We start from the raw sequence: 23,115 nt of genomic DNA, 5'->3' as shown, positions 1-23,115 counted from the left end.
ATTACCAACACAACGATGATAAAATAGAAGAGAGCAATTATCAAAGTCTTAACGAAATTATAAAATAGATAAATGATTTGCAACTTAATATTTGATATCTTTAATAGACTCTAAGCATAATTAAGATAAGGGAATTGTTTTTCTTATGTTACATAAAAGATATATTATCTTTTACACTCATATTTTTTAAATGGATCCCACAAGAATTTTTTTCTCTCACCTCAAACTTTTCTGTCTCTCATATTTATTGTTTGGGTAGAAAATAATATTTCTCTTATGCAACATAAGAAAAGTATTACCCTTAAGATAATCACGCAAAATGTGCAAAAAAAAATTAAATAAATGTTGGGCTTGACATCAAAGGTAATCAGAAAGATACCTAACTTATACTTGCAAAAGTTACAAAAACCCATTACACAATGCATTTTTGATCTTTTCTTCTGTTATAAATGAATGATAACCAATTTATAAATAAAAGTGGGGATAGGATATTGTGACACACAAATAATGTTACGCACAATGTTACGACCACATCTTAACCGTTGATTTCCGCCAATCAACAGTTATCATTTTTCAAATCAAACTCATTAATTAATTATTAATTCGCAATAAATGATAACCGTTGATTGACGGAAATCAACGGTTAAGATGTGGTCGTAACATTGTACGTAACATTATTTGTGTGTCACAATATCCTATCCCATAAAAGTGTCAAATAAAAAACATGATTGTGCGGGAAAAAAAATAGTGTTATAGCAATGCATCCATTTCATAAACACCGTGAAACACGGCTTATGCAAAAATAGCACTCAATGAAGTACTAATTCTGCAATAAATATAATTAAAAATGTCTCTCTTACTAAGAATAATTTCGATTTTACATGTATCAAACAACAATATTATCTCCTTCTAGGCATAACCAAATATACTACACTAATCTTTGAAATATTTTCTTATAAACTATGTTAAAAGGTACTATTTGTAACACAACCATTTTCATTGTGTATCAATATCTTCAAGGTGTCTGACAGCCGAAAAGATCATCGAAGTGAGTTTTACCTCTACTAACAAAACTTGTGTGTACCACTCTCTTAGATCAGGATCTAAATTGGAAAGAGAAATAATAAAGATAATTGAAATTTTGATTTAATGGTGTTGAAGAGTAGTAGACAAAGATAGGTAGAATAATCTATCCCATAATACATATTTAATAAAAAAATAAAATTAAATATATAATTTGTAGAAAAACTAAGAGTTTATTTGATAATTTTTTTTAACTAAAACATACTTTTAAGTTAAAGTAAAAAAAAAGTGATTATATTTTTTTAACTAAACATATTTTTTTTTAACTAAAGCTATTTATTTTTAAAAAAAAGTGATATAACTTAAAAAAAATTCTCCTATGAATTTTTGGATTATTATTATTTTATTATAAAAGAAAAACTTTTTTTAAGAGCTTTTGTAAAATCTTAATTTAACATAAATTTTATTTATAAAGAGAACAGAAGCTAAAAAAAGCGCTCACTAAATTGATTCACTTGCCTTGTATTTTATAAGTTGCACGTTGACCAATTAATCTAATCAATCAATTTAGTTTTGTTCCTCTCATAAACGCTATGCTCGTGCATCGTGTAGTGTCTCTTATGCGGGAGAGCATCACCCACTTTGTCTCATTTACAAGGACATCGTACCCCTTAGCTAATTTTTTTTGTTGGTATCCAGCTAATTTTATTTTAATCCACCTGATTGTCGAGTTCTTTTATTTACATTAAGTGACAAGTTTTGAAGGGAGATCAATCTACTTTTTCTATTTGTCTTATGCGATGAATATTAATATTAACAATATGTTTTTTCGAAATTAGTTGGGATCTATATATAATCCATGAATTAAAATAAAAAAAAAGATTAAGAAAAATTAAATAAACAAAAAGTAAATACAATAACAATACTAAATTAAAAATAAAATAGATTGTGTACCCAAAAAAAATAAAAAAATAAAAAAATAGAGAATAAAAATGAAGAGAGAAAAATAAATAATAGAAAAAAAATGAAATAAACGAGGGGGATTGGTATCAGTTAATAAGCCGGCCCAAAAAAATTATTATCTTTATTAAAGAAATCCTATTTTATCTTATATAATATAAATTGTAATTCCAAGTAATTATGAATCTTGACGGTCGATGGTAGTATTTTATCTGCAGAGAGTGAGAGGATTTCTCGTGTCTTATTTAAACATCATAGATAATTTTAATTATTCGTGATTTATTATTTTATCCTCTAATCATAGCCGTTTATTTTATTATTTGTAGTTTTCTTATTTTTTTCATCTGATTATTAACCTTCTGATTTTCGAAAATATATTTAATGGGGTTTCGGATAATGGTGGCAGAGGATTCCCAAGCTTATATCATAGCTCTTCCTTGCTGATTTTGGTTATGGGATTGAATCGGTCAAAGATTTACCTTCATGTAATATTGAAGGGAAAACACAGAGAGAACAAATGTCACAATACCACAAGACAATTTTTATTTTTATTTTAATTACCGATGCATGGAAATTTTGAATAAAATAACATAAAATTTATTGTAATATCTGTTCCAAATCTGCAAATCACATGTCATGCATAGTTTCACACTTTATATTCAACGAGTTCGATGCATCACTAAATCTGACATTTTATTTGAAACAAAGAAGCGGGAAAATCACATTATATATCCAAGATGCTAAGTTATTTCACTTATTTGTGAGTACGCGATGTTTTCCTGTTAAAAAGTATATTTCCTGCTTATATTTCTCCAGGGAACTTCCCCTCTTCTCTCTCTTTGTCCCATTCTTCAATCTGCAAAATACAGAAGAAGAAAAAAACATAAAAAAATTCAGAATTAACTGGCCAGGTCCTAAAATACGTGTTCCTACTAGATGTCACACCACAACGATCCAACGAATTAATTTATTAATTTAAAAATTGAGCTTTTTCACACTTTTGTCTCTCGTTAATTAATTAATAATTATTTTGCCTCTAATTCAAAACTATTTACCAATCTGTCCCTCTTTAATCGATTAATTTGAATATTTAATCGATTAAATGGTTAAAACAGGCAAAAATAGTTGACTCGAGATTTAATTGATTAAATCTCCCTATTTAATCGATTAAATCTCCCAGGTAACAAAGGAAAATAAGTCAATATAATTTTTTAATCGATTAAAAAAGTCGATTAAAAAAGTCTATTAAATCTCGAGTCAACCATTTAATCGATTAAATATTCAAGTTAATCGATTAATGTTGGCAGATAGTTTTGAATCAGAGATAAAATAATTATTAATTATGAGGGACAAAAGGAACAAAAAGTCTAAAAATTGAGAAGAGAGAGGTTTTGATTTCTGATTTGTTGCTCAGTACTCACCCATTCGGTTGGACACAAGGACCTAAATTCCGTGCCCAGCTTCTCGCATTCGGGTGCCGTTTCGCCCCTCTGCTTAATGCATCTGATTACACCACACGAGCTACTGAATTAGGTATTGGAAATGGAGGACAACTTGTTCATGAATCAATATGTCGAGCGAGAGAGAAGCATCATAACTTACCTATGGTACTCCACGTATTTTACATAACAACGGCGCATTTGGTAATTAGTGGGTGGTATTTCGGCACCGTTTTCAGCTGCCCCTAACTTTTTATTTTTTTCCTAAAAAAAGTGGTCAATTAGTTATAGTATTTTAGAGCTCAAAACATTTTTTTTTTATCTTATTTGAAAAAAGAAGAAGATAATAATAAAGAAAAACACTTCTAAACAAGGAAGTATTTATACACAAAAATTTTGATATCCATTATTTCCCTCACAAGAAGTGTCTAATACAGATGGGCTATAGGCTGGGCCAGAGTCTCCTGTTACTACCTGTTACTAGTGGAGTTGCCACATGTATGCTGGGTGTGGCTTAGTCCGGGCTAAATTTTAAACAATTATACTTATTATATATAATTATATAATTAATTATAATTTGACCCGTGTTAAAATTATAATTTGGCCTGAGCTACAATTTGTAATTTGACCTTATCTAAAAGATAAAATATTTTTAGTAAGAGATTTGGGTAAGTTATATTTAGTTATATGTTCAATTCTCACTTGTATAAAAAAAATATTTTTAGTAAAATTAAAAAATATTTAATAAAATTATAATTCTTCTTGGTACTGCTTGCTCAGGTGCTCCGTATTTAATATAACTTAAATGAGTAGGGTTATATTTACAAATTTTTTATTTACAAACTCTTACAAACTACACGTATATCACTAGGTTAAACTATATATTTCTGGGAGTATATAGTATAATTTACAAAAATTTGTAAACGAATCTTTTCCTAGTTTAAATATATTAGATTTAAACTAACTAAGATTAAGAAAAAATAATATACATATAATTTTTTGGCCCCGTTCAAATTTGAGCCCGACCTGTTAGGTTGAACAAGTTTTATATAAAATAAGAAGATATGTATAGGTTACCTTGTTGTTATTGGTATCAATGTTGTCGGTTGAAGAGGGAGGAGGGGGTGGAGAAACGATGCCGTATTCATGAACTGGCCTTGGGGCTTGCTCTCCCCGCGCCACTTTGCTCACGTCCCTAGCCCTCATCTTGTCATGCGGATCCACCGGCGCTGACGCTGACATGTTTCTTCTCTATGTATTTCGCGTTTACGTGCTTTTGCTTAATTTTGTGCTTGCTCTTGAAGTTGACATACGCGTGTTTTGAATCGTTGTTAAGTAAAGAGCAATTTTGAAAGGGAATTTAATTTGCTAGTTACAATCATGTCTCTAACGTACGTGTCTGCCATATAAAACACACACCAGAACGTAGTAGTGCCACGTTGCAGTGAAAAGGCACCTTGCCATTGGTTGGTTACTCGTGTCAGCTCTCTACGGCAAAAGCCATACAAGAATTATTGCATGCTTCCACTCCTCGTGTGCCACGTAAATTGGATAACCCAAATGGCATGGTATAAATAAATAAATAAACAATCCAAAATGTCATGGTGTTTGTTAGTTTTCCTATCAAGAGATCATGGTGTAATTTAAATGTAAAAAAAAAAAAAAAAAGTTAGAGAAATGAACAAACGAAATAATTAATTGGTGAGGAGTTTTCAATTTTAAATTTTCTTACCTTATATTTTTGAATTTCTTGTGTAGAAAAAAAAACCAGTTAAAAAGTTTTGAAAATTTAAATTTTTTGTCATACATACAATAGATTTAACAATTATATTTTCTTTCACGTTCACGTAAAAGGTTAAAATTTTGACTTCTTATTGAGTTTAAATTGTACATCCTTTTATTCTTATTTTTTTCTCCGTTCTATTTGTTACTTACCTTTGTGATATGTTCTTGCTGCGGGCATTCTAACACAAAAATATGTTGTTTAACTTCATTATACCTGGGAAATTTGCTCATGATAAAGTACATTCATCACTTTTTTTTGAAGTTTTCATTTAATATTTGATGCATTTTAAAAGCTGAAAGAAGATAAGAAAGAAAATGAAAGAAATACATTCTTATTGATTGAGTGATTCTGATACATGAGGATCACTATTTATACATGAAAGTAATCAAGAAAGAGAAAAAGAAAGTTACAACAGAATTAACTGAAATAACTATAAAGATAACTAACTAACTAACTGATATAGCTAAAAAGAAAGCTAACTACTGCTAATTAAAATAACTACTGCTAATAGCCCCCCTCAAGTTGGGAGATAAATACCACACAATCCCAACTTGGAAATAAGTTCTCGAAAAGGAGCAGGATATAGTGATTTCGTGAAAATATCAGCTAGTTGATGATGTGTTGAAATGGGAAGAAGCGAAATGAGACCCGAGTTAAGCTTTTCGCGTGTAATATGGCAGTCAATCTCTATGTGTTTGCTGCGTTCATGAAAACTGGGGTTGTGAGCAAGGTAGATAGCTGCTCTATTGTCACATTAAAGAGGGATTGGTTGAAGAAATGGCAAATGCAGATCCTTGAACAAATAAGCTAACCACTGCACCTCACATGTAGCACTAGCAAGCGCACGATATTCAGCTTCCGAAGAGGATTTGGAAACTGTGTTTTGCTTCTTATATCTCCAAGAAATCAAGGCATCCCCCAGGAATATGCATATTCCAGTGACTGACTTCCTAGTGTCAGGGCAACATGCCCAATCACTATCAGTAAAACCAGTGACCTTCAAGGAATTTGTTGCAGAAAACAGCAAACCTTTACCAGGTGAGGAATTTAAGTAACGCAGTATACGTTGAGCAGCAGAGAAATGTTCAATCATGGGATTTGAAACAAACTGACTGAGCTTGTGAACAACATGTGTAATATCAGGTCTAGTAGTGGTTAAGTAGAGCAACCTGCCTATGAGTCTTCGATACGCATAAGGATCATCATAAGGTTCACCTTGAATGCGTTGAAGTTTCATTGAAGGATTAAGAGGAGTAGCTACAGGTTTGGCTGCCAATAAACCTGCATCAGTTATGAGATCAAGAGTATACTTTCTTTGGTTCAGTAATAACCCGTGTTTGGACCGTGCCACTTCTAAACCCAGAAAGAATCGAAGATGACCAAGATCTTTGATACGAAATTGACTATGGAGAGCTGATTTAACTCGTTGAATCTCACTAGCATCATTGCCAGCTAAAACAACATCATCTACATACACCAATAAAGCTGTGAAGGAGTTATCAGTATTACGAACAAATAGAGAATGATCTGCAATGGATTGAATATATCCCAAAGATTCCAGTGAATGAGTAAGCTTGACATTCCATTGGCGACTTGCCTGCTTCAAACCATACAATGACTTTTGAAGTTTACATGCAGCATTAGGAATAGACAAAGAAATCCCAGGAGGTAGTGACATGAATACCTCTTCATGAAGTTCTCCATGTAGAAAAGCATTGTCTACATCAAGTTGTTCTAGGTGCCAATTTTTGGCTACTGCAACAGCCAACATGACCCTCATCGTTGTCATCTTTGCAACCGGGGAGAAGGTTTGAAAATAATCCACACCCTCACATTGAGTATATCCTTTAGAAACTAGGCGTGCTTTGTAACGATCCACGGTTCCATCTGGTTTCCTTTTTATTTTATACACCCATTTGCAACCAATTGGGCGTTTATCAGATGGAAGAGATACTAAGGACCAAGTATTGTTCCTTTCCAACGCTTGAATTTCAGCATTCATAGCATCTTGCCAATGAGAATAAGAAGCAGCTTGCTTATAGGTGGTAGGTTCAGTTTCGATGGTTACATTGTGACAAAAGGTTTGGTGTGAAGGAGAACATTTTGAATATGAAAGAAAATCAGAAAGTGGATAATTAGGAGAAGAAACAGTACCTGAAGGATGATTGGTATGTGTCACACTTGATAAACCACAGTGAAAGTCTGCCAGATATTGAGGTCTTGCTTTAGTTCTTGTAGAACAGCGAATAGATGGGTCATTGTTATCATGATTGACAGAATGATGATCAATAAGATCATTTTCTGCAGGGGTAACAGAAACAGGTAATACAGTAGGGGGAGGTGCAGACATATGACCAAATTGATGAACATCATATTCAGTATTGGATTGTTGAACACGAGAACAAATGGGGTTTGATTGAATGTGAGAACTAATATTATGAAAAGGAAAATGAGACTCATGAAAGATGACATTACGTGAGACAAATATATTGTTATAATGAATATCAAGTACTATGTAACCTTTGGTGCCTTGTCTATAGCCAAGGAAAACACATTTTCTAGCTCTAGTATCAAATTTGCTTCGATTGTGAGTGAGTGTGGAAGCAAAACATAATGAACCGAAGACTTTGAGATGATCAAGGGATGGTGAAGTGTCAAATAACAAGTCATATGGTGATTTTCCTTTAAGATTAGGGGTAATTAATCTATTTATGATGAAAGCAGCATGACTTGTACTATAGCACCAATAAACTCGAGGGAGATTTGACTGAAAAGGGAGTGCACGAGCTGTGTTTAACAAGTGTTGATGTTTGCGCTCCACAATACCATTTTGTTGTGGGCATTCTACACAAGAAGTTTGGTGTGTGATACCTTTTGAACTATAGAATTCTTTCAAGTTAAATTCTGGACCATTATCTGATCGAATAGTTTTGACAACTTTGTGAAATTGAGTTTCAATAAAGGATATAAAATTGTACAGATGGGATCTTGTTTCAGCTTTGGTCTGCATTGGCATAACCCAAGTAAACCGTGAGTGATCATCAACCAAAGTTAAAAAATATCGATAACCACGAATATATGTTAAAGCATGAGGACCCCATATGTCTGCGTGTATAAGATCAAAACAATATAAAGATTCAGATACACTTAATGGAAAAGAAAGACGTTTCTGTTTTGAGTAATGACATACATCACAAATGTTGATATGATCATTACATGGAATAAAAGGAAAAACTTTTGACATAGAATTTAAAATTGAAGATGAACAATGACCCAGCCTATGATGCCAGATTCTTGAATCAGCTGTAATACTGTTGCAGCTGTTATTAGACTCGAAAATTTTATTCTGAACAGGACTTTCAAGCTGTGCTACAAGAGTGAACAAACCATTTTGTTGGTTAGCAGTACCAATCATCCTCCCTGTGTTGTTCTGCATAATAGAACAGGTTAGAGGTCGAAAAACTACTTGACAATGTGAATCATGTATAAGTTTGGTAATTGAAATAAGATTCACATGAAATTTTGAAACATACAATACATTTGATAGGGTAAGAGAAGCTGACAGATAAACATTTCCACAGTGAGTGGCAAATACTTGAGAACCATCAGGTAATTTTATGGAAATGGGATTAATTTGGCTTGGGCAAGAAAGAGAATTGAAGCAATATGTGATATGGTCAGTAGCACCAGTATCAAGTATCCATTGAAGGCTAGTGTTACCTGAGTTGGATGACACAACATTGGTTTGAACCATATTGGAATATACAACACTTTCTTTGGGATTCTGAATTAATCCCAATAAACTTTGATATTGGTCTTTTGTAAGGTAAAACTGATCTACATTTGCATTCTTTATCTCATCTACATTTTCAACACAGATGAAAGGATCATCATTATCTCCAGTAGCAAGATTCGCTTGTCTGTTGATGTTCATTCTGTTCTTGAAACCTGGGGGAAACCATGCTTCTCAAAGCATGTTTCAATTGTGTGATTGGTGCGACCACAGTGGGTGCATACTTTCCCAGGATTGGATCTTCCTCTTCCATTATTCGATCTGCCCCTTCCTCTATAGGAGCTTTGGCCACGAAATTGTGATTCACGAAATTGTGATTGATCATTTACATTCAAGAATGCCTTTGCTTGAACAGTTGTTTCAACTCTGATTTGCCTTTCTTGCTGAGTAACTAATGAGAAGGCACGATTAATATTCAGAAGTGGCTCCATCAACATAACTTGGGATCGAACATGTGCAAATTGATCATTTAACCCTCTCAAGAATCGAATAACACGATCCTTTTCTCTACTTTCTATTGCATGTGCCTGCATCATTATTCCACAAGCACAATTCGGAGTACATTTACACTTTGGCAATGGCTGCAACAAATCAAGTTCATCCCAAAAAGTTTTAAGTTTAGTAAAATACTGAGTTACATCATTATCACCTTGAGTCAGCTGATACATGTCTTCTTGAATGTCAGCAATTATGAAGACATCTGTTTGAGAGAAACGTTCTCTGAGATCTTTCCATACATCAGACGCAGTCTCCATCCATACCACTGAATGTATGATAGATTCTGCAATGGAATGGTGTAGCCATGACAAGACCATTGTATTGCAACGATCCCACACCAAGAACAAATGATCGGATTCTTGAAGAGGAGCTGAGATGGTGCCATCCACGAATCCGAGCTTATTTTTCGAACGCAGCGGCATCTTCATGGAACGAGTCCATGTATGGTAGTTCTTACCATAAAAATCTGGAGACACTAGCACCAATGAGGGATTCTCATTTGGATGCAAGAAATACGGACTTTGATTATTCTAAACATCCATCAACGGGGATGCTGAAGGAGGAATTTGACTCGCACCTGGTTGAGCCATTTGCTCTGATAAGAGAGCTTACTGTAATGCGGGAGCGATGGACAATGAATACCAGAGCTTTATCAAAGCTCTGATACCATAAAAGCTGAAAGAAGATAAGAAAGAAAATGAAAGAAATACATTCTTATTGATTGAGTGATTCTGATACATGAGGATCACTATTTATACATAAAAGTAATCAATAAAGAGAAAAAGAAAGTTACAACAGAATTAACTGAAATAACTGTAAAGATAACTAACTAACTAACTGATATAGCTAAAAAGAAAGCTAACTACTGCTAATACATTTACATCTTTTGGGAAGATTGTTTTGCCTAGGAAAAGATTGTAACATGTGTTTTTCGTTCTTTATATTTCCTTCTATGCAACAATTATTAGCTGGCACTATAAGCAGGTTGGCCTACCAATTCAATATCATAAAATTAGGTAGGTTATTTTCGATCATCCTTGGGTGAGAGAGACAAATATGCTTTTTTGTGATGGGTTAGATACAAGTCGGACAGGTGGCTAGTCATCCCTAAATAATATTACTTACAAAATTAAAATTTTGTATTATAATTATTAAAATGTATTAAATAGTCTCTTTTTTCAGATATGAATTAATTATATTATAGTTATACTAAATATATTGGATTACGCGTCACATGACTTAAATATGCCGCGCCAGAGAAAACTTTCGGTACTCCAGCAATAGGTATATGATATATCTATACTGAAAGGAGAAAATTTGTGGGACTTGAGAATTACAAAAAAAAAAGCATCAAATGGAAAGAAATTTTCGGCCGCACCATAGGCTTTTCGCTGGGGTGCTAAACGAGGCAGGGGCTTTTGACTCGGCTCATGAAGGTCTGAGCTTACATGTCTAAAATTGATTGTTGGACCCAGGCTTGGACTTGTATAAAAGCTCGTTTAATAAAAAAATCTTAGGCTCCAATTCAAAAGCTCGGCCTTAGAGCCTGTCAGGCTTGGCTAATATATTATTTTATTTTTTATTTTTTATACTACTTGTGATAGCTCTCTCTCTTCTCAATTCATTTCATCCCATTTTATTAATTAAACAGACTTTTTAAATGATTTTGTTTTATATTATGCTATTTGGATATACATTAAATTTATGAATATTTATGGAATTACTAGTGCTGTTGATTGTATATTGTTTGGATAAATTTTTGTTGTATTATTTTTTTTAAACAGGCTAACAGACCAAACAAGACTTTTATTTTTTGTAAATGAGCCAGGCCACAGGTTGATATTATATTCGTAACAGTAACAGGCTAAGACCAGTCTGACACATTTGAACACAGGATCGGCCCGTTCAGACCAAAGCTCGGCTCGTTAACACCCCTACTTTTCGCCTATCTACAAATGTGATTTATTTTTAGGAAAAAGTAAAACTAAAACAAAAAAATAAATACCCATGCGGTATCATTTTGAATCACTTGTATCATTGTGTCTTTTTTTTAATCACTTAATTTCCAATAATTTTTTATAACCACACCTTTCCTTAATTCTGTTAGAAAATTAATCAGATATATATATATTTTATCTTCTTAGAAGAAAAAATAAAGTGATAAAAAAGAAAGAAAAAGAAGACAAAATGTTATAAAAAGTTCGAACACTTAATAAAAGATTAAAAGAAAGAAATAAAAAATAAAAAAATGTATCAAAATAAAAAAAAGAAAATAGAATAAGAGCAAAAAAATAGAAGAAACACATGAAAATTGAGTAGGTGGTGGTGAGAGATATGTTCGATCTTCAAAGTACCATATTTTAGAAGGGCTTAAAGTTTTAATACTGGACTCGCTCCTAACAGAATTGTTTGTGATTTATCCAAATAAAATAGAAGAAAAATAAGATCAAATATATTAAAAATAACAATAGTGACAGTAAGGACTAAAAATAAAAAAAATAAAAATAGTGCAGATGAAAAAAATTATATAATGAAGACAAAAAAACTAGAAGAAAAAAATAAAATAAAAAGAAATCACAATTATGAGTTTTTAATATATTTATTTTTTTTATTTTTTTGTCCTTGATCTAATATTTTTTTTAGATATATTTAGTATTTTTTCTATTTTCTTTTTTCTTTTTTGATATATTTTATTCTAATTTTCTTCTTCTATTTTTTTTAGTCTTGTGCCATCTTATCTATTAAAGGTTTTTGTAAAAAAAAAATTAAAAGAGTGAGAGAATAAAATAAAGATACAAAAAAGACCAAAAATATTTAAATATAAAGAATAAATAAATCAAAGATGAAAAGAAGTAAAAGCAAATAGAAAAAATATTGGAAATTCATAACTATGATTTCTTTTTTTTGTAATTTTTTTTTATACATTTTTTTATTTAAGCACTTTTGATTTAGGTTCTTTTAGAAGCGTTCTAATTTTTTTTATTACATTTGGCCTTATTTTATTTATTACCGCTTTATTTTCTTCTTTTGAAAAAGATAAAATAAATATATTTAATTAATTTTTTAACAGTGTTAAAGAGAAATATGTATAAAATTTTTACAGAGAATTAAATGATTAAAAAAAATAAAAAATAAAAGTCCAAGTGATTCAAAGCAATACTAAGGTATAAAGTGATTCAAAAAAAATATTACAGATTTTGAAGTTTTCGCTTATTTTTAATTAATTTTTTTATTCTTAATAACAAATGCGTTATCATTTTTTTGTTTTTAAAATGCAAATTTGATTTTTGGGTTCCGCTCATGCAAATAAAATAGCATATAGATTGCAATTGATAAATCTCCAATTCTTCTTTGTCCCCTTACCGAGAGAATCCGAGATCAACCCCGAAGACGCGAGGGGTTTTTCTCGGCTTCTTCTGATTCCTCCTCCTCCTCCTCTTTTTGCTTTTTTGGTTTCGTGATTTTCAAATGGCGCCGGTTTCAGCTTTGGCAAAGTACAAGCTGGTGTTCTTGGGTGACCAGTCTGTGGGCAAGACCAGCATAATCACTCGCTTCATGTACGATAAATTCGACAACACCTATCAGGTTTCTCTTCTAACAATCAGATCCACATCTCTATTCCTTTAATCAAAAACAATCACTCCCAACTTGCCTCCTAAAACCACTTCAAAAACCTTCAGTTTTTTCAGTGTTTGATTTGATCCATTGTTTTTTGTTTTGTTTTTTCATATAAAAAATTTATGCTGTTATGCTGAGCCGTTATTATAATTATTATTTATAAAGACCAAAGAAAGAACTCAACTCTATGTTATAGATTTGATGATAGTTTCAGCTTATGAAACGTGACCATTCTTATGTTCCCCTTCGTCTTTTAGACTACTTTTTAATAAACACAAGCTATTTACTGACCCACTACTAAGAACTAGGACTACTAAGTTATTATCTTAATGGAAACTCACCAATAAATTACAAAATGTATTCGCGGTCAAATCCTGTTTCATATCTTTCATTAATCCTTTAATTTGATCATTATAAATATATTACTGAGTTGTTGTGCACAAATTTTGTTTTGGGAGTTTTTGATTTCATTTTTGTGCTCAGTGTATGCACATTTGTGTTTGCATGGTATGCTTATGATCCGGTTAAGTTAGTTCAACTTGAGATTAACTTCTGAGCATAATTGGCATGCAGCAGATTTGGTTGTGTATACTTTCATTTCCTTAACTTGGTCTTACTTATATATTTTTGTTGAACGCAAACTGATTTTTTTTTTTCTTTAAACAGGCTACAATTGGTATTGATTTTCTATCAAAAACTATGTATCTTGAAGATCGTACTGTTCGACTACAGTTGTGGTAAGATATGGGACCAAGATCTCATAATATAAAATGGAAGGGAAACGAAAGGGTTTTAGAATGGGATTGGGAGGGGAAGAAAGCAGGGATGGGGTAGTTTCCTTCGTTGGGATATACTAAATACTGGCAGTAATAGGATGGGAGAAATTACTTAGTATTGAAAAGAAGTTTTTGTATATTGATATTGAATAAATTACATGAGTGAGTATTTATACAAGAAAGAATCGCTAAGAATGACTAAGCGATGACTAATCAATCCTATCACAATCCTAATCACAATCAATTCTAATCAATCACAATTAATCCTAATCAATCATAATCAATCCTAATCAATCATAATCAATCCTAATTAATAGGAAATAAAAACGGAAACATGTTTGAATTCTAATTTTCTACACTCCCCCTCAAGTTGGGAGGTAAATATTGATCATTCCCAACTTGCCAATCAAGTCTTCGAATGCTGGACGGTGTAGGCCCTTGGTAAGGACATCTGCCGTTTGCTCTTTGGTTGGAACATATATCAAATGCACACTTCCATCATCTAATTTTTCTTTGATGAAGTGACGATCAACTTCCACGTGCTTTGTTCGATCATGATGCACAGGATTTTGAGCAATGCTAACAGCTGCCTTGTTGTCACAATATAGTTTTATTGGTAGGGAATATGAAATCTTCAACTCTTGAAGAAGTCTTCTCAACCAAATTCCTTCACAAACTCCATGAGCTAAAGCTCGAAATTCTGCTTCAGCACTACTTCTTGCAACCACTGTTTGCTTTTTGCTTCTCCAAGTAACAAGATTTCCCCACACATAGGTGCAATAGCCTGAGGTAGATCTTCTGTCTACTGATGAGCCTGCCCAATCTGCATCAGTGTAGATTTCAATTGTCCTTTTATACCCCTTTTTAAAGAATAATCCTCTTCCTGGAGTATTCTTGAGGTATCTAAGCACCCTATAGACTGCACTAAGATGCTTCTCCTTGGGTGAGTGCATGAATTGACTAATCATACTCACCGCAAAGGCAATGTCAGGACGCGTATGAGATAAGTAGATTAGTTTACCAACCAATCGCTGATATTGTTCTTTATCCACCTCATTCCCATCTTCAATACCTAACTTGGTATTAGGTTCCACAGGTGTCTCAGCAGGTTTACACCCTAACATTCCTGTTTCCAACAAAAGATCTAGAACATATTTCTTTTGTGTTAGAGTGATGCCTGTTTTGCTCCTAGCAACTTCCATACCAAGGAAATATTTGAGAGTGCCAAGGTCTTTGAGTTCAAATTGAGCTGCTAGAAATTTCTTCAAGGTGTTCAATTCCTCAATATCATCACCTGTAAGAATTATATCATCTACATATACAATAAGAATAGCAATTTTACCATCCTTAGAGTGTTTGTGGAAGAGAGTATGATCAGTCTGTGCTTGAATGAAGCCTCTTCTTTTGACTGCTTGTGTGAATTTGTCGAATCATTCTCTGGGAGACTGTTTCAATCCATATAGAGACTTTTTTAGTTTACACACTGATTCATTTCCCCTTTCAAAACCAGGTGGAGGATCCATATAGACTTCTTCATGTAAGTCACCATTTAGGAATGCATTCTTCACATCTAACTGTTGCAGAGGCCAATCTAGATTGGCAGCAAGAGATAAGAGAACTCGGATGGTATTGACTTTAGCAACCGGAGCAAAAGTCTCATGATAATCTATCCCATGAGTCTGAGTGAAACCCTTTGCAACCAATCTTGCCTTGTATCTGTTGATGCTATTATCTGCATTGAATTTTATTGTAAACACCCATTTGCATCCTACTGCCTTTTTTCCTTTGGGTAGGGTCACTATCTCCCAAGTTCCATTTCTTTCTAAAGCATTCATTTCTTCAAAGACAGCATCCCTCCATTTTTTATCATTGAGAGCCTCATGTATATTTCTCGGTATCTTTGTACTATCCAACATAGTATTGAAAGCACGAAACCCTGGGGACAACTTTCCATATGAAATATGATTAGAAATAGGATGAGTAGTACAAGATCGAGTACCTTTTCTGAGAGCAATGGGCAAGTGTAGATCATTTTCACCATGACACTCAAGTATTGGGGTGCTGGAACTAGAACATGGTTCAGAATCCTGGCAGTGTAGAGGCTCTGGGTTATTCACACTTTGAGGAGGCTTTCGCCTGCTATAAACTTGTCCCCATTTTGAGGAGGCTCCTGATGGTGAGGATTCTGTAGCTCCCCCTGTTTCCAAAAGTAGAGGTAATACTGTGGCATTAATAGGTTCCCATGACTGATCTTCATCTACTCCTATAGACTCCCCCTGAAGAGAAGTCGAGGGGAAGAAAGGGTCATTCTCAGAAAAAGTGACATCCATAGAGACAAAGACCTTACGAAGAGAGGGTGAATAACACTTATAGCCACGTTGAGTAGGAGAATAACCAATAAAGACACACTGGAGAGACTTAGGATCAAGCTTAGACCGTTGATGGGAGGGAATATGGACAAATACAACACAACCAAATAACTTGAGAGGTAAGGAGGAGACACCTCGGAAGGAAGGGAAGATACGAACAAGACTAGAAAGAGGAGACTGAAATTTCAGAATGCGAGATGACATTCGATTTATCAGATACGAGGCAGTGAGAACTGCCTCTCCCCAAAGATATTTAGGAACACTCGTGGTAAACATAAGAGCCCGAGCAACTTCAAGGAGATGTCGGTTTTTTCTTTCCGCAACTCCGTTTTGTTGGGGTGTGTCAGGACACGAGCTTTGGTGAAGGATGCCATGTTGGGAAAGATATTCTCCAAGAATAGAGTTAAAATACTCTTTGCCATTATCTGTACGAAGAATTTGTATAGCAACTTGGAATTGGGTTTGAACCATGGCATGAAATTTTTTAAACACGGATGCAGCATCGGACTTATCCTTTAGAAGATACACCCAACAAACTCGAGAATGGTCATCAATGAAGGTAATGAACCATCGAGTACCTGAAATATTTTTAACACGGGCTGGACCCCATATGTCGCTATGAATTAAGGAAAATGGGGAAGAGTCATGGTGAACTTTAGAAGGATAATGAGCACGAGTATGCTTGGCAAGTTGACAAATATCACAAGAAAACAAACTTGGACTTTTATTAATAAATAAGTTTGGCAACAACTTCTGAAGATAAATAAAATTTGGGTGGCCTAGCCTACGATGCCACAACATAACATCATTACATGAATCAAAAGGAAACATAGAGTTTTTTTCTACGAAAACAGCTTCATGAGTCACATCCTCCTCAAAGTAGTAAAGTCCACCATCCTCTCTAGCACTGCCAATCATCCTCTCCGAGTCCTGTTCCTGAAAAACACAACCATGTGGAAAGAATTTAGCAAAGCAATGCAACTCAGAGGTGAGCTTGCTAATGGAAATGAGATTACAAGTCAGAGAAGGAACATAAAGAACTAATGTCAAAGTAATCAGCTCAGAAAGTTTAATGGTTCCGTGTCCCGCAATCTGGGAAAAACTGCCATCGGCGATCTTGACCCGAGAAGGTTCAGAATATGGAGTGTATGAACAAAACAAGCCAAGATTACCTGTCATATGATCAGAGGCTCAAGAATCAAGGATCCAATGATTTTGACTATCAACATGGAAAGTTGTACCTTGCTGGACCACATGACTAGTGGCCTTAGGAGGTTGCTCGTGGTAATAAAAAGAGTGTTTTGAGGAAGCCATGAATAAAAAGAGAAGGGTTGACCGTTGATGAAAAATCAAGTTTTGTAAACTTTTGATCTGACCTCTGGAACAGGAAGGGGAGAAGCCGGCGAGAAGGTCTGTGCAAGTCGCGACGGAAAAAAAACGCCTGGAAGGCGGCGCGTGGTGGCGCGTGCAGCGGCTGACGGCGATGGGTCCAGCGGCGGTCGACTCGTCGGATCCTTCTGAGTCGAATGGTCACCTCACTTTTTTAATCGGAGGTCAGTAAACTAGGTTTCTGTGTTGGACAGATTCAAGGCGGTGTTTAGGAGGTGTTTGACGGTGATGGAAGTGTTTGGATGGTTATTTCAGATTTGAATTAGGGTAGGAACGAACCCGCTCTGATACCATATTGAAAAGAAGTTTTTGTATATTGATATTGAATAAATTACATGAGTGAGTATTTATACAAGAAAGAATCGCTAAGAATGACTAAGCGATGACTAATCAATCCTATCACAATCCTAATCACAATCAATTCTAATCAATCACAATTAATCCTAATCAATCCTAATCAATCATAATCAATCCTAATTAATAGGAAATAAAAACGGAAACATGTTTGAATTCTAATTTTCTACACTTAGTGACCGTGTAATTTTGTTTCTCCTGAATGTGGGGTATAAATCTCCACTAGGTCTCAATGCTTTCACTTTACTTCTGCTGACATAAATGAAGTATACTTCTCCTGTCTCATCCCAAATAGAAGCAAAAGGATTTGTGTTTTAAATTTGCGGTATAGGGGAGAGATTAAGTAGCCGGCCTTTGGTTTCTTCTCTTCCTTAAAATTAGATAATAAAACTATGGTAAAAAGGAGTTTGCTTCCCTCTAGATTACTCAATTTATACACATATGAAATCTCGGTATTTGCCTTGTTTCTTTAATTCACAATCAATTTGACTTCAACTATTCACATCATATGCTGAGTTTCATCTTGTCTATCTTATATCTTTTTGTATCTCATTATGATGGTTGTTTATTTTTCCTTTTTTGCTATTAACTTTTAATCATCCTCGTTCTTTTGATTTTGCTTAACATGACACTTCTATGCATATTCAATGCTTCTACCTTCTGTACTTTGTTTTGAGTGTTTCCTCAGTATCCATGTTTCTTGATATGTTAAAAATATATCCATGTTGGATGTGCACGTTTGGGTTTTACTGAAGTTGGAAATGTTTAGTTGTTAAATATTTAGTTTCTTTGTTGGTGCCTTTCTTTGATTGGTGAATTTTACTTTCAAACTGCTCATCCTTTTTTTTTTTTTGTGTGTTCTGACAGGGATACGGCTGGACAGGAAAGATTTAGAAGTCTTATTCCAAGCTATATTAGGGACTCATCTGTAGCTGTTATTGTATATGATGTTGCAAGTACGTCATTTGGGATTTGTTTTCTTTTCACCTTTTATTGTTATTGCCCACTATTTTATGCTATCTTATATAGCTTTTGCCTCTTAACAGTAATTGTTCTGATCAAAGCTGCTAATTTAGCTTCTTACTGTTTATTTATTCAAACATTTTGGCAGTAAACCTATGAACTATACATTATTTGAAATGCTATGAACTTTTGTAGCAGGATGTCATTTTTTGTTCGGACAATAGGGAAGTAGCAGTATGATAAAGTGAATAACCTCCACGACTCTTAGTGTGAAACCTTTTATCACAAACAATAGCATTTAAATTCTATTCATGATCTCTCTCTACATGATTTGAATGATATGTTGGCTTAAATGTTTGTTAAGAGCTCTGGCAAGAATGCTATCTGATAAATTTGGCATTCTTGTTGTATAGGCCGGCAGACTTTCCTAAACACGACAAAGTGGATTGAAGAGGTGCGAACGGAGAGAGGCAGTGATGTCATTATCGTTCTTGTTGGGAACAAAACTGATCTTGTTGAAAAGAGGTAATGGATAATGAAGAGAAAAATGATTTTAGGGTGAATCAAAATTGGGAACTATTGGCAAAAATAATTCAAATTTAGGAAAAATTAACCAAATTACATATATTGATTCAATCAACTACTTGTTTGGCTGATCGTTCTTGAATTGGAACTGTTTTTACTGAGAATTCTTAAATTTTAATCTAAATCTCTCCAGATTTTATCAGACGGGTTATGCTGGCTTATTTTTCTTGGTTCTTTCCTTCCCCCTTTTTTCTTCTTAAATATATTCCCATTACCCGTTTCATGTATGGACTAAGTACTTTCCACTGCATCCTTATAGTTGTAGAGAAGAAAGAAATTGTTGATTTGTGTTAAGAACTACTTCAACCCAAAACCTTAAGGTGTTAGGTGAATGTCTTTTTAATGGTTTATATTATTCTCGAACACACCCCCTCACGCAAGAGCTCTTTGGGCTTGAAGCATGGATATTACACTGGCCCAATTTTTTATTTTACCTTGTGTTTATTTTAATTCCACAAGTGGGGGGACGGTGAAGATCGAACTCGTGACCTTGTGGTCACTGAAGCTTTGATACCATGTTAAGAACCATTCCAACCCAAAACCTTAAAGTGTTTGGTGAAGGGCTTTTTAATGATTTATATTATTCTCTAACAATTTGGAGTAGGAAAAGTTCTATGAAAAGCCATTTCTACTGAGGCAAGATCACATAACATTGGAATGGGATGCACCAATGCTTACAATTAGGCCTTTTGCTTTCTCTAGTAGACAGTAGTTTGATGCAATGCTTACAATGATTGTCAACGTGCAGATTTTCTCCATCCTTGGCCATATACTTCGTTTAAAAGGGTCTTGTTTCCATTCTTGGTTCAACACTTGAACTATGCCTAGTTGGCCTATCTTAGAGGGCATACTTAGGAATTAGGATGTTATTTACTGGTTAAAGTCTAAACTCTTAAAAGATGTAAAGCATGCAGGTTAATCTTATATCTAGTTCCAGTTGTACGAAAGAGTTCTCAGTTTTATTTGGGCTTTAGCTGCTTTGGTCAGTTTAACCTTAAGGACATTTTATTTGCGAATTATGTTCTTGCTGTATGATATGAACCTTACCTTAAAAGCTAGCTCGTAAGGTAGGAGAGCCCAAAGTTCATATAAACCCTATACATGTGGGATTGCAACTCCATACCTTGCAACTGAATTGTAACATTCCACCACGCTTCGCAGCCCGGCACCCACTCGGCCTGGCTTTGTGGTAGTTTTTTTTTACTAGCAATGGGCGAATACTAAAATGCTAGCGTCACCAGTGGCGCTGCTCATTTGCAACTGGGAGACATAATGGAAGGCTCTGATACCAATTGATATGAACCTTGAGAGAACCTCATCCCAAAAGCTAGCTCGTAAGGTAGAAGAGCCCTAAGTCCATATAAACCCCACACCAGAACCTTATGTTTCCGATGTAGGACTCCAAGTCTCATACCTTGCAACTGAATTGTAAGGATGTTTTATTTGCATAGGATGTTTGTTACAGCTGTGGTTTCTTTAGAAATTGGAATTGGTATTATAGAAAGGAAGAACAAAGAAACAAATGGAAATGGAAGAAGATAGGATTTGTTTATTGATGAGAAAAGAAACAAAACTACACACAAGAGACACTTCTCTGGCCAACGGACACTACCCTTCAAACTGAGCACTCTCAGCCTATATTCAGAAAATACCAAAACTAATAGTACGGACACCCCCCCCCCCCCCCTCCCCTTTTTTTATGCAAACAAAACCAATCCACCTAACTAACTAATCATCTCCTAACTACCTACCTAAGGAATATTCTTTACCTCCTAATACAAGTCGTATCCATGTTCTTGCTGTATTATTGCGGAGATGTGCTGGTGTTACTATCAGAAATTCACTCTGTTTTGTTTTACTAGCTACCTTATTTGTGAGTCTGCAGACAAGTGTCTATAGAGGAAGGGGAAGCAAAAGCAGGTGAGCTCAATGTCATGTTTATTGAAACTAGTGCCAAAGCTGGGTTCAATATAAAGGTAAGTTGAATTCCCTCTTTTTCTCTCCATACATCTTCAGTAAATTCTCTGTTTCCCACTAGAGTGAAATAAATTATTCAAAATTATGATGATGGGACTCTATCTGTATGTATGTATTTATGAACAACATTGAAGGAATGGTGATTAAAATCTTCTTAACTAAACCTCATATGTCTGACATCCTCTTGGCAGACATTTTTCAATGAGGTTTATATTACGTTTCCAGTTACTTTTCTACTAATCAACCCACTGTATGTTACCTAAATTTGGGCCTCTGAATATTGTTGATCTACTTTTTACGGTTCTGATCATTTTCAGGCCAGTAGTGCTCTTTTACCTAGTTAACTTCAAAATGCTTGCATTAATCAATTTTGTCTCAACATGTGATTCTTCTGTACCATCTTTTTCTTCTCTATCCTGGAAATAACTTCTGAGATTCTTATTTAGTTCTAATACTTTTCTTGCTTTCCACTTACTGGGTGTTTCTTTGTTGGAAATTTGCACAGGCCCTCTTCCGAAAAATTGCTGCTGCATTACCTGGAATGGAAACACTATCTTCTGCAAAACAAGAAGACATGGTTGATGTAAACTTGAAGTCGTCAACTGGCAGTGCTCAATCTCAACCTCCCTCAAGTGGATGTGCTTGTTGAATGTCCTTTGTCTTGTGCTCGTGTTTTTTTGTCGTGCTTTTAGTTTTATGCAGGTTTCTCTATAGATTTCTACAGCATTATTTGTAAAGGTCAAAGAATAGATAAACGGTGCGGGGTAGGGGTTGAAAAAAGTTCTGTCTAGAAAAATTCTGTTGTTGGTTATGCCTGAGATAGTACTAATGTAGTAAAGTTGCCCAAATTAACGTTGAATTATTTTCATTGTACCCTAAAAATGTGTCAAGTTTAAGTTCATTTGGATTGACTTTTGTTTCTGTTTTAATTTATTGGGAACATTCAGCTACCGCAACTGTACCTCCTGCCAACACTTTCCAGTCATATACACACAAAAACAAGGCTTCAAATCAATGGCCGGCGGAGACCGAGTCCAGTTGTTGCGGATATGTGTCCTTAGCATTAACCCTTGCACAAAATATACGACAACCAAAAAAACTCTTATTGATCAAGAGTGCATATCAAGGTATATCTGCCAGATATTCTGCCTTCATCGGTATCAATCGGTGATTGCATATTTACGTGACATATTTGCCTAAAACTATATGTTGGGAACGTTCGGTTATCATGCCTTTCATTTAAGTTGTGCTCCATCTAACTATCCACGAATTTGCATTTTTTCGCATGAATTGTGCTACGCCTCACATTCTAAATTTATTTGTCATATTATAATTTCTTTAGCTGTTGAAATTAATATTAAGGACCTTAAATAAGAAATTATCCAATGTGTACACGAAAAATGCTGAATACTTTTCAACGAGAAGGACCATACCAGTGTGTTAAGCTATTCGGACATTGGACTCAGGTTTTCATAGTCCAGCCTATCAGATTATTTTCATAATTTGTCTCGTTGGTTTGAACTAAACCCAAATGGGCTATCATGGCCCAAAATAGTTGAAAAGAAGAATAGATATGGAAATCTTG

General features: G+C 34.3%; 2 protein-coding genes across 3 annotated transcripts; one reads left to right on the top strand and one right to left on the bottom strand.

Annotated features, from left to right (window-relative positions):
- Positions 1–2,785: 2,785 nt before the first annotated feature.
- LOC133289909 (cytochrome c oxidase subunit 12, mitochondrial) lies at positions 2,786–4,664 on the bottom strand. The gene is made up of 4 exons (XM_061487936.1): positions 4,500–4,664; positions 3,586–3,686; positions 3,405–3,486; positions 2,786–2,839 (listed from the first exon to the last, which is right to left on the bottom strand). Exons 1-4 carry the CDS (start codon positions 4,662–4,664, stop codon positions 2,786–2,788), a joined length of 402 nt encoding a protein of 133 aa, XP_061343920.1.
- Positions 4,665–12,820: 8,156 nt separating this feature from the next.
- Positions 12,821–22,445, top strand: LOC133289940 (ras-related protein RABH1b). 2 transcript variants are annotated; one of them, XM_061487979.1, is made up of 7 exons: positions 12,821–13,084; positions 13,784–13,857; positions 14,819–14,836; positions 18,873–18,961; positions 19,382–19,493; positions 21,439–21,529; positions 22,036–22,445. In XM_061487979.1, exons 1-7 carry the CDS (start codon positions 12,968–12,970, stop codon positions 22,177–22,179), a joined length of 645 nt encoding a protein of 214 aa, XP_061343963.1. In that variant the 5' UTR covers positions 12,821–12,967; the 3' UTR covers positions 22,180–22,445. The 2 variants fall into 2 exon arrangements, with proteins under 2 accessions (XP_061343963.1, XP_061343962.1); XM_061487978.1 differs by lacking the exon at positions 14,819–14,836 and having other exon boundaries at positions 12,827–13,084; positions 13,784–13,854; positions 22,036–22,443.
- Positions 22,446–23,115: the final 670 nt, after the last annotated feature.

This window comes from Gastrolobium bilobum, unplaced genomic scaffold (assembly GCF_033153095.1).
Source record: "Gastrolobium bilobum isolate Gb01-03AN ecotype WA unplaced genomic scaffold, APGP_CSIRO_Gbil_v1 utg16824, whole genome shotgun sequence".
NCBI lineage: Eukaryota > Viridiplantae > Streptophyta > Magnoliopsida > Fabales > Fabaceae > Gastrolobium > Gastrolobium bilobum.
Note: the sequence above shows the minus strand (reverse complement) of the source record. Positions and strands in the feature narration are given on the sequence as shown.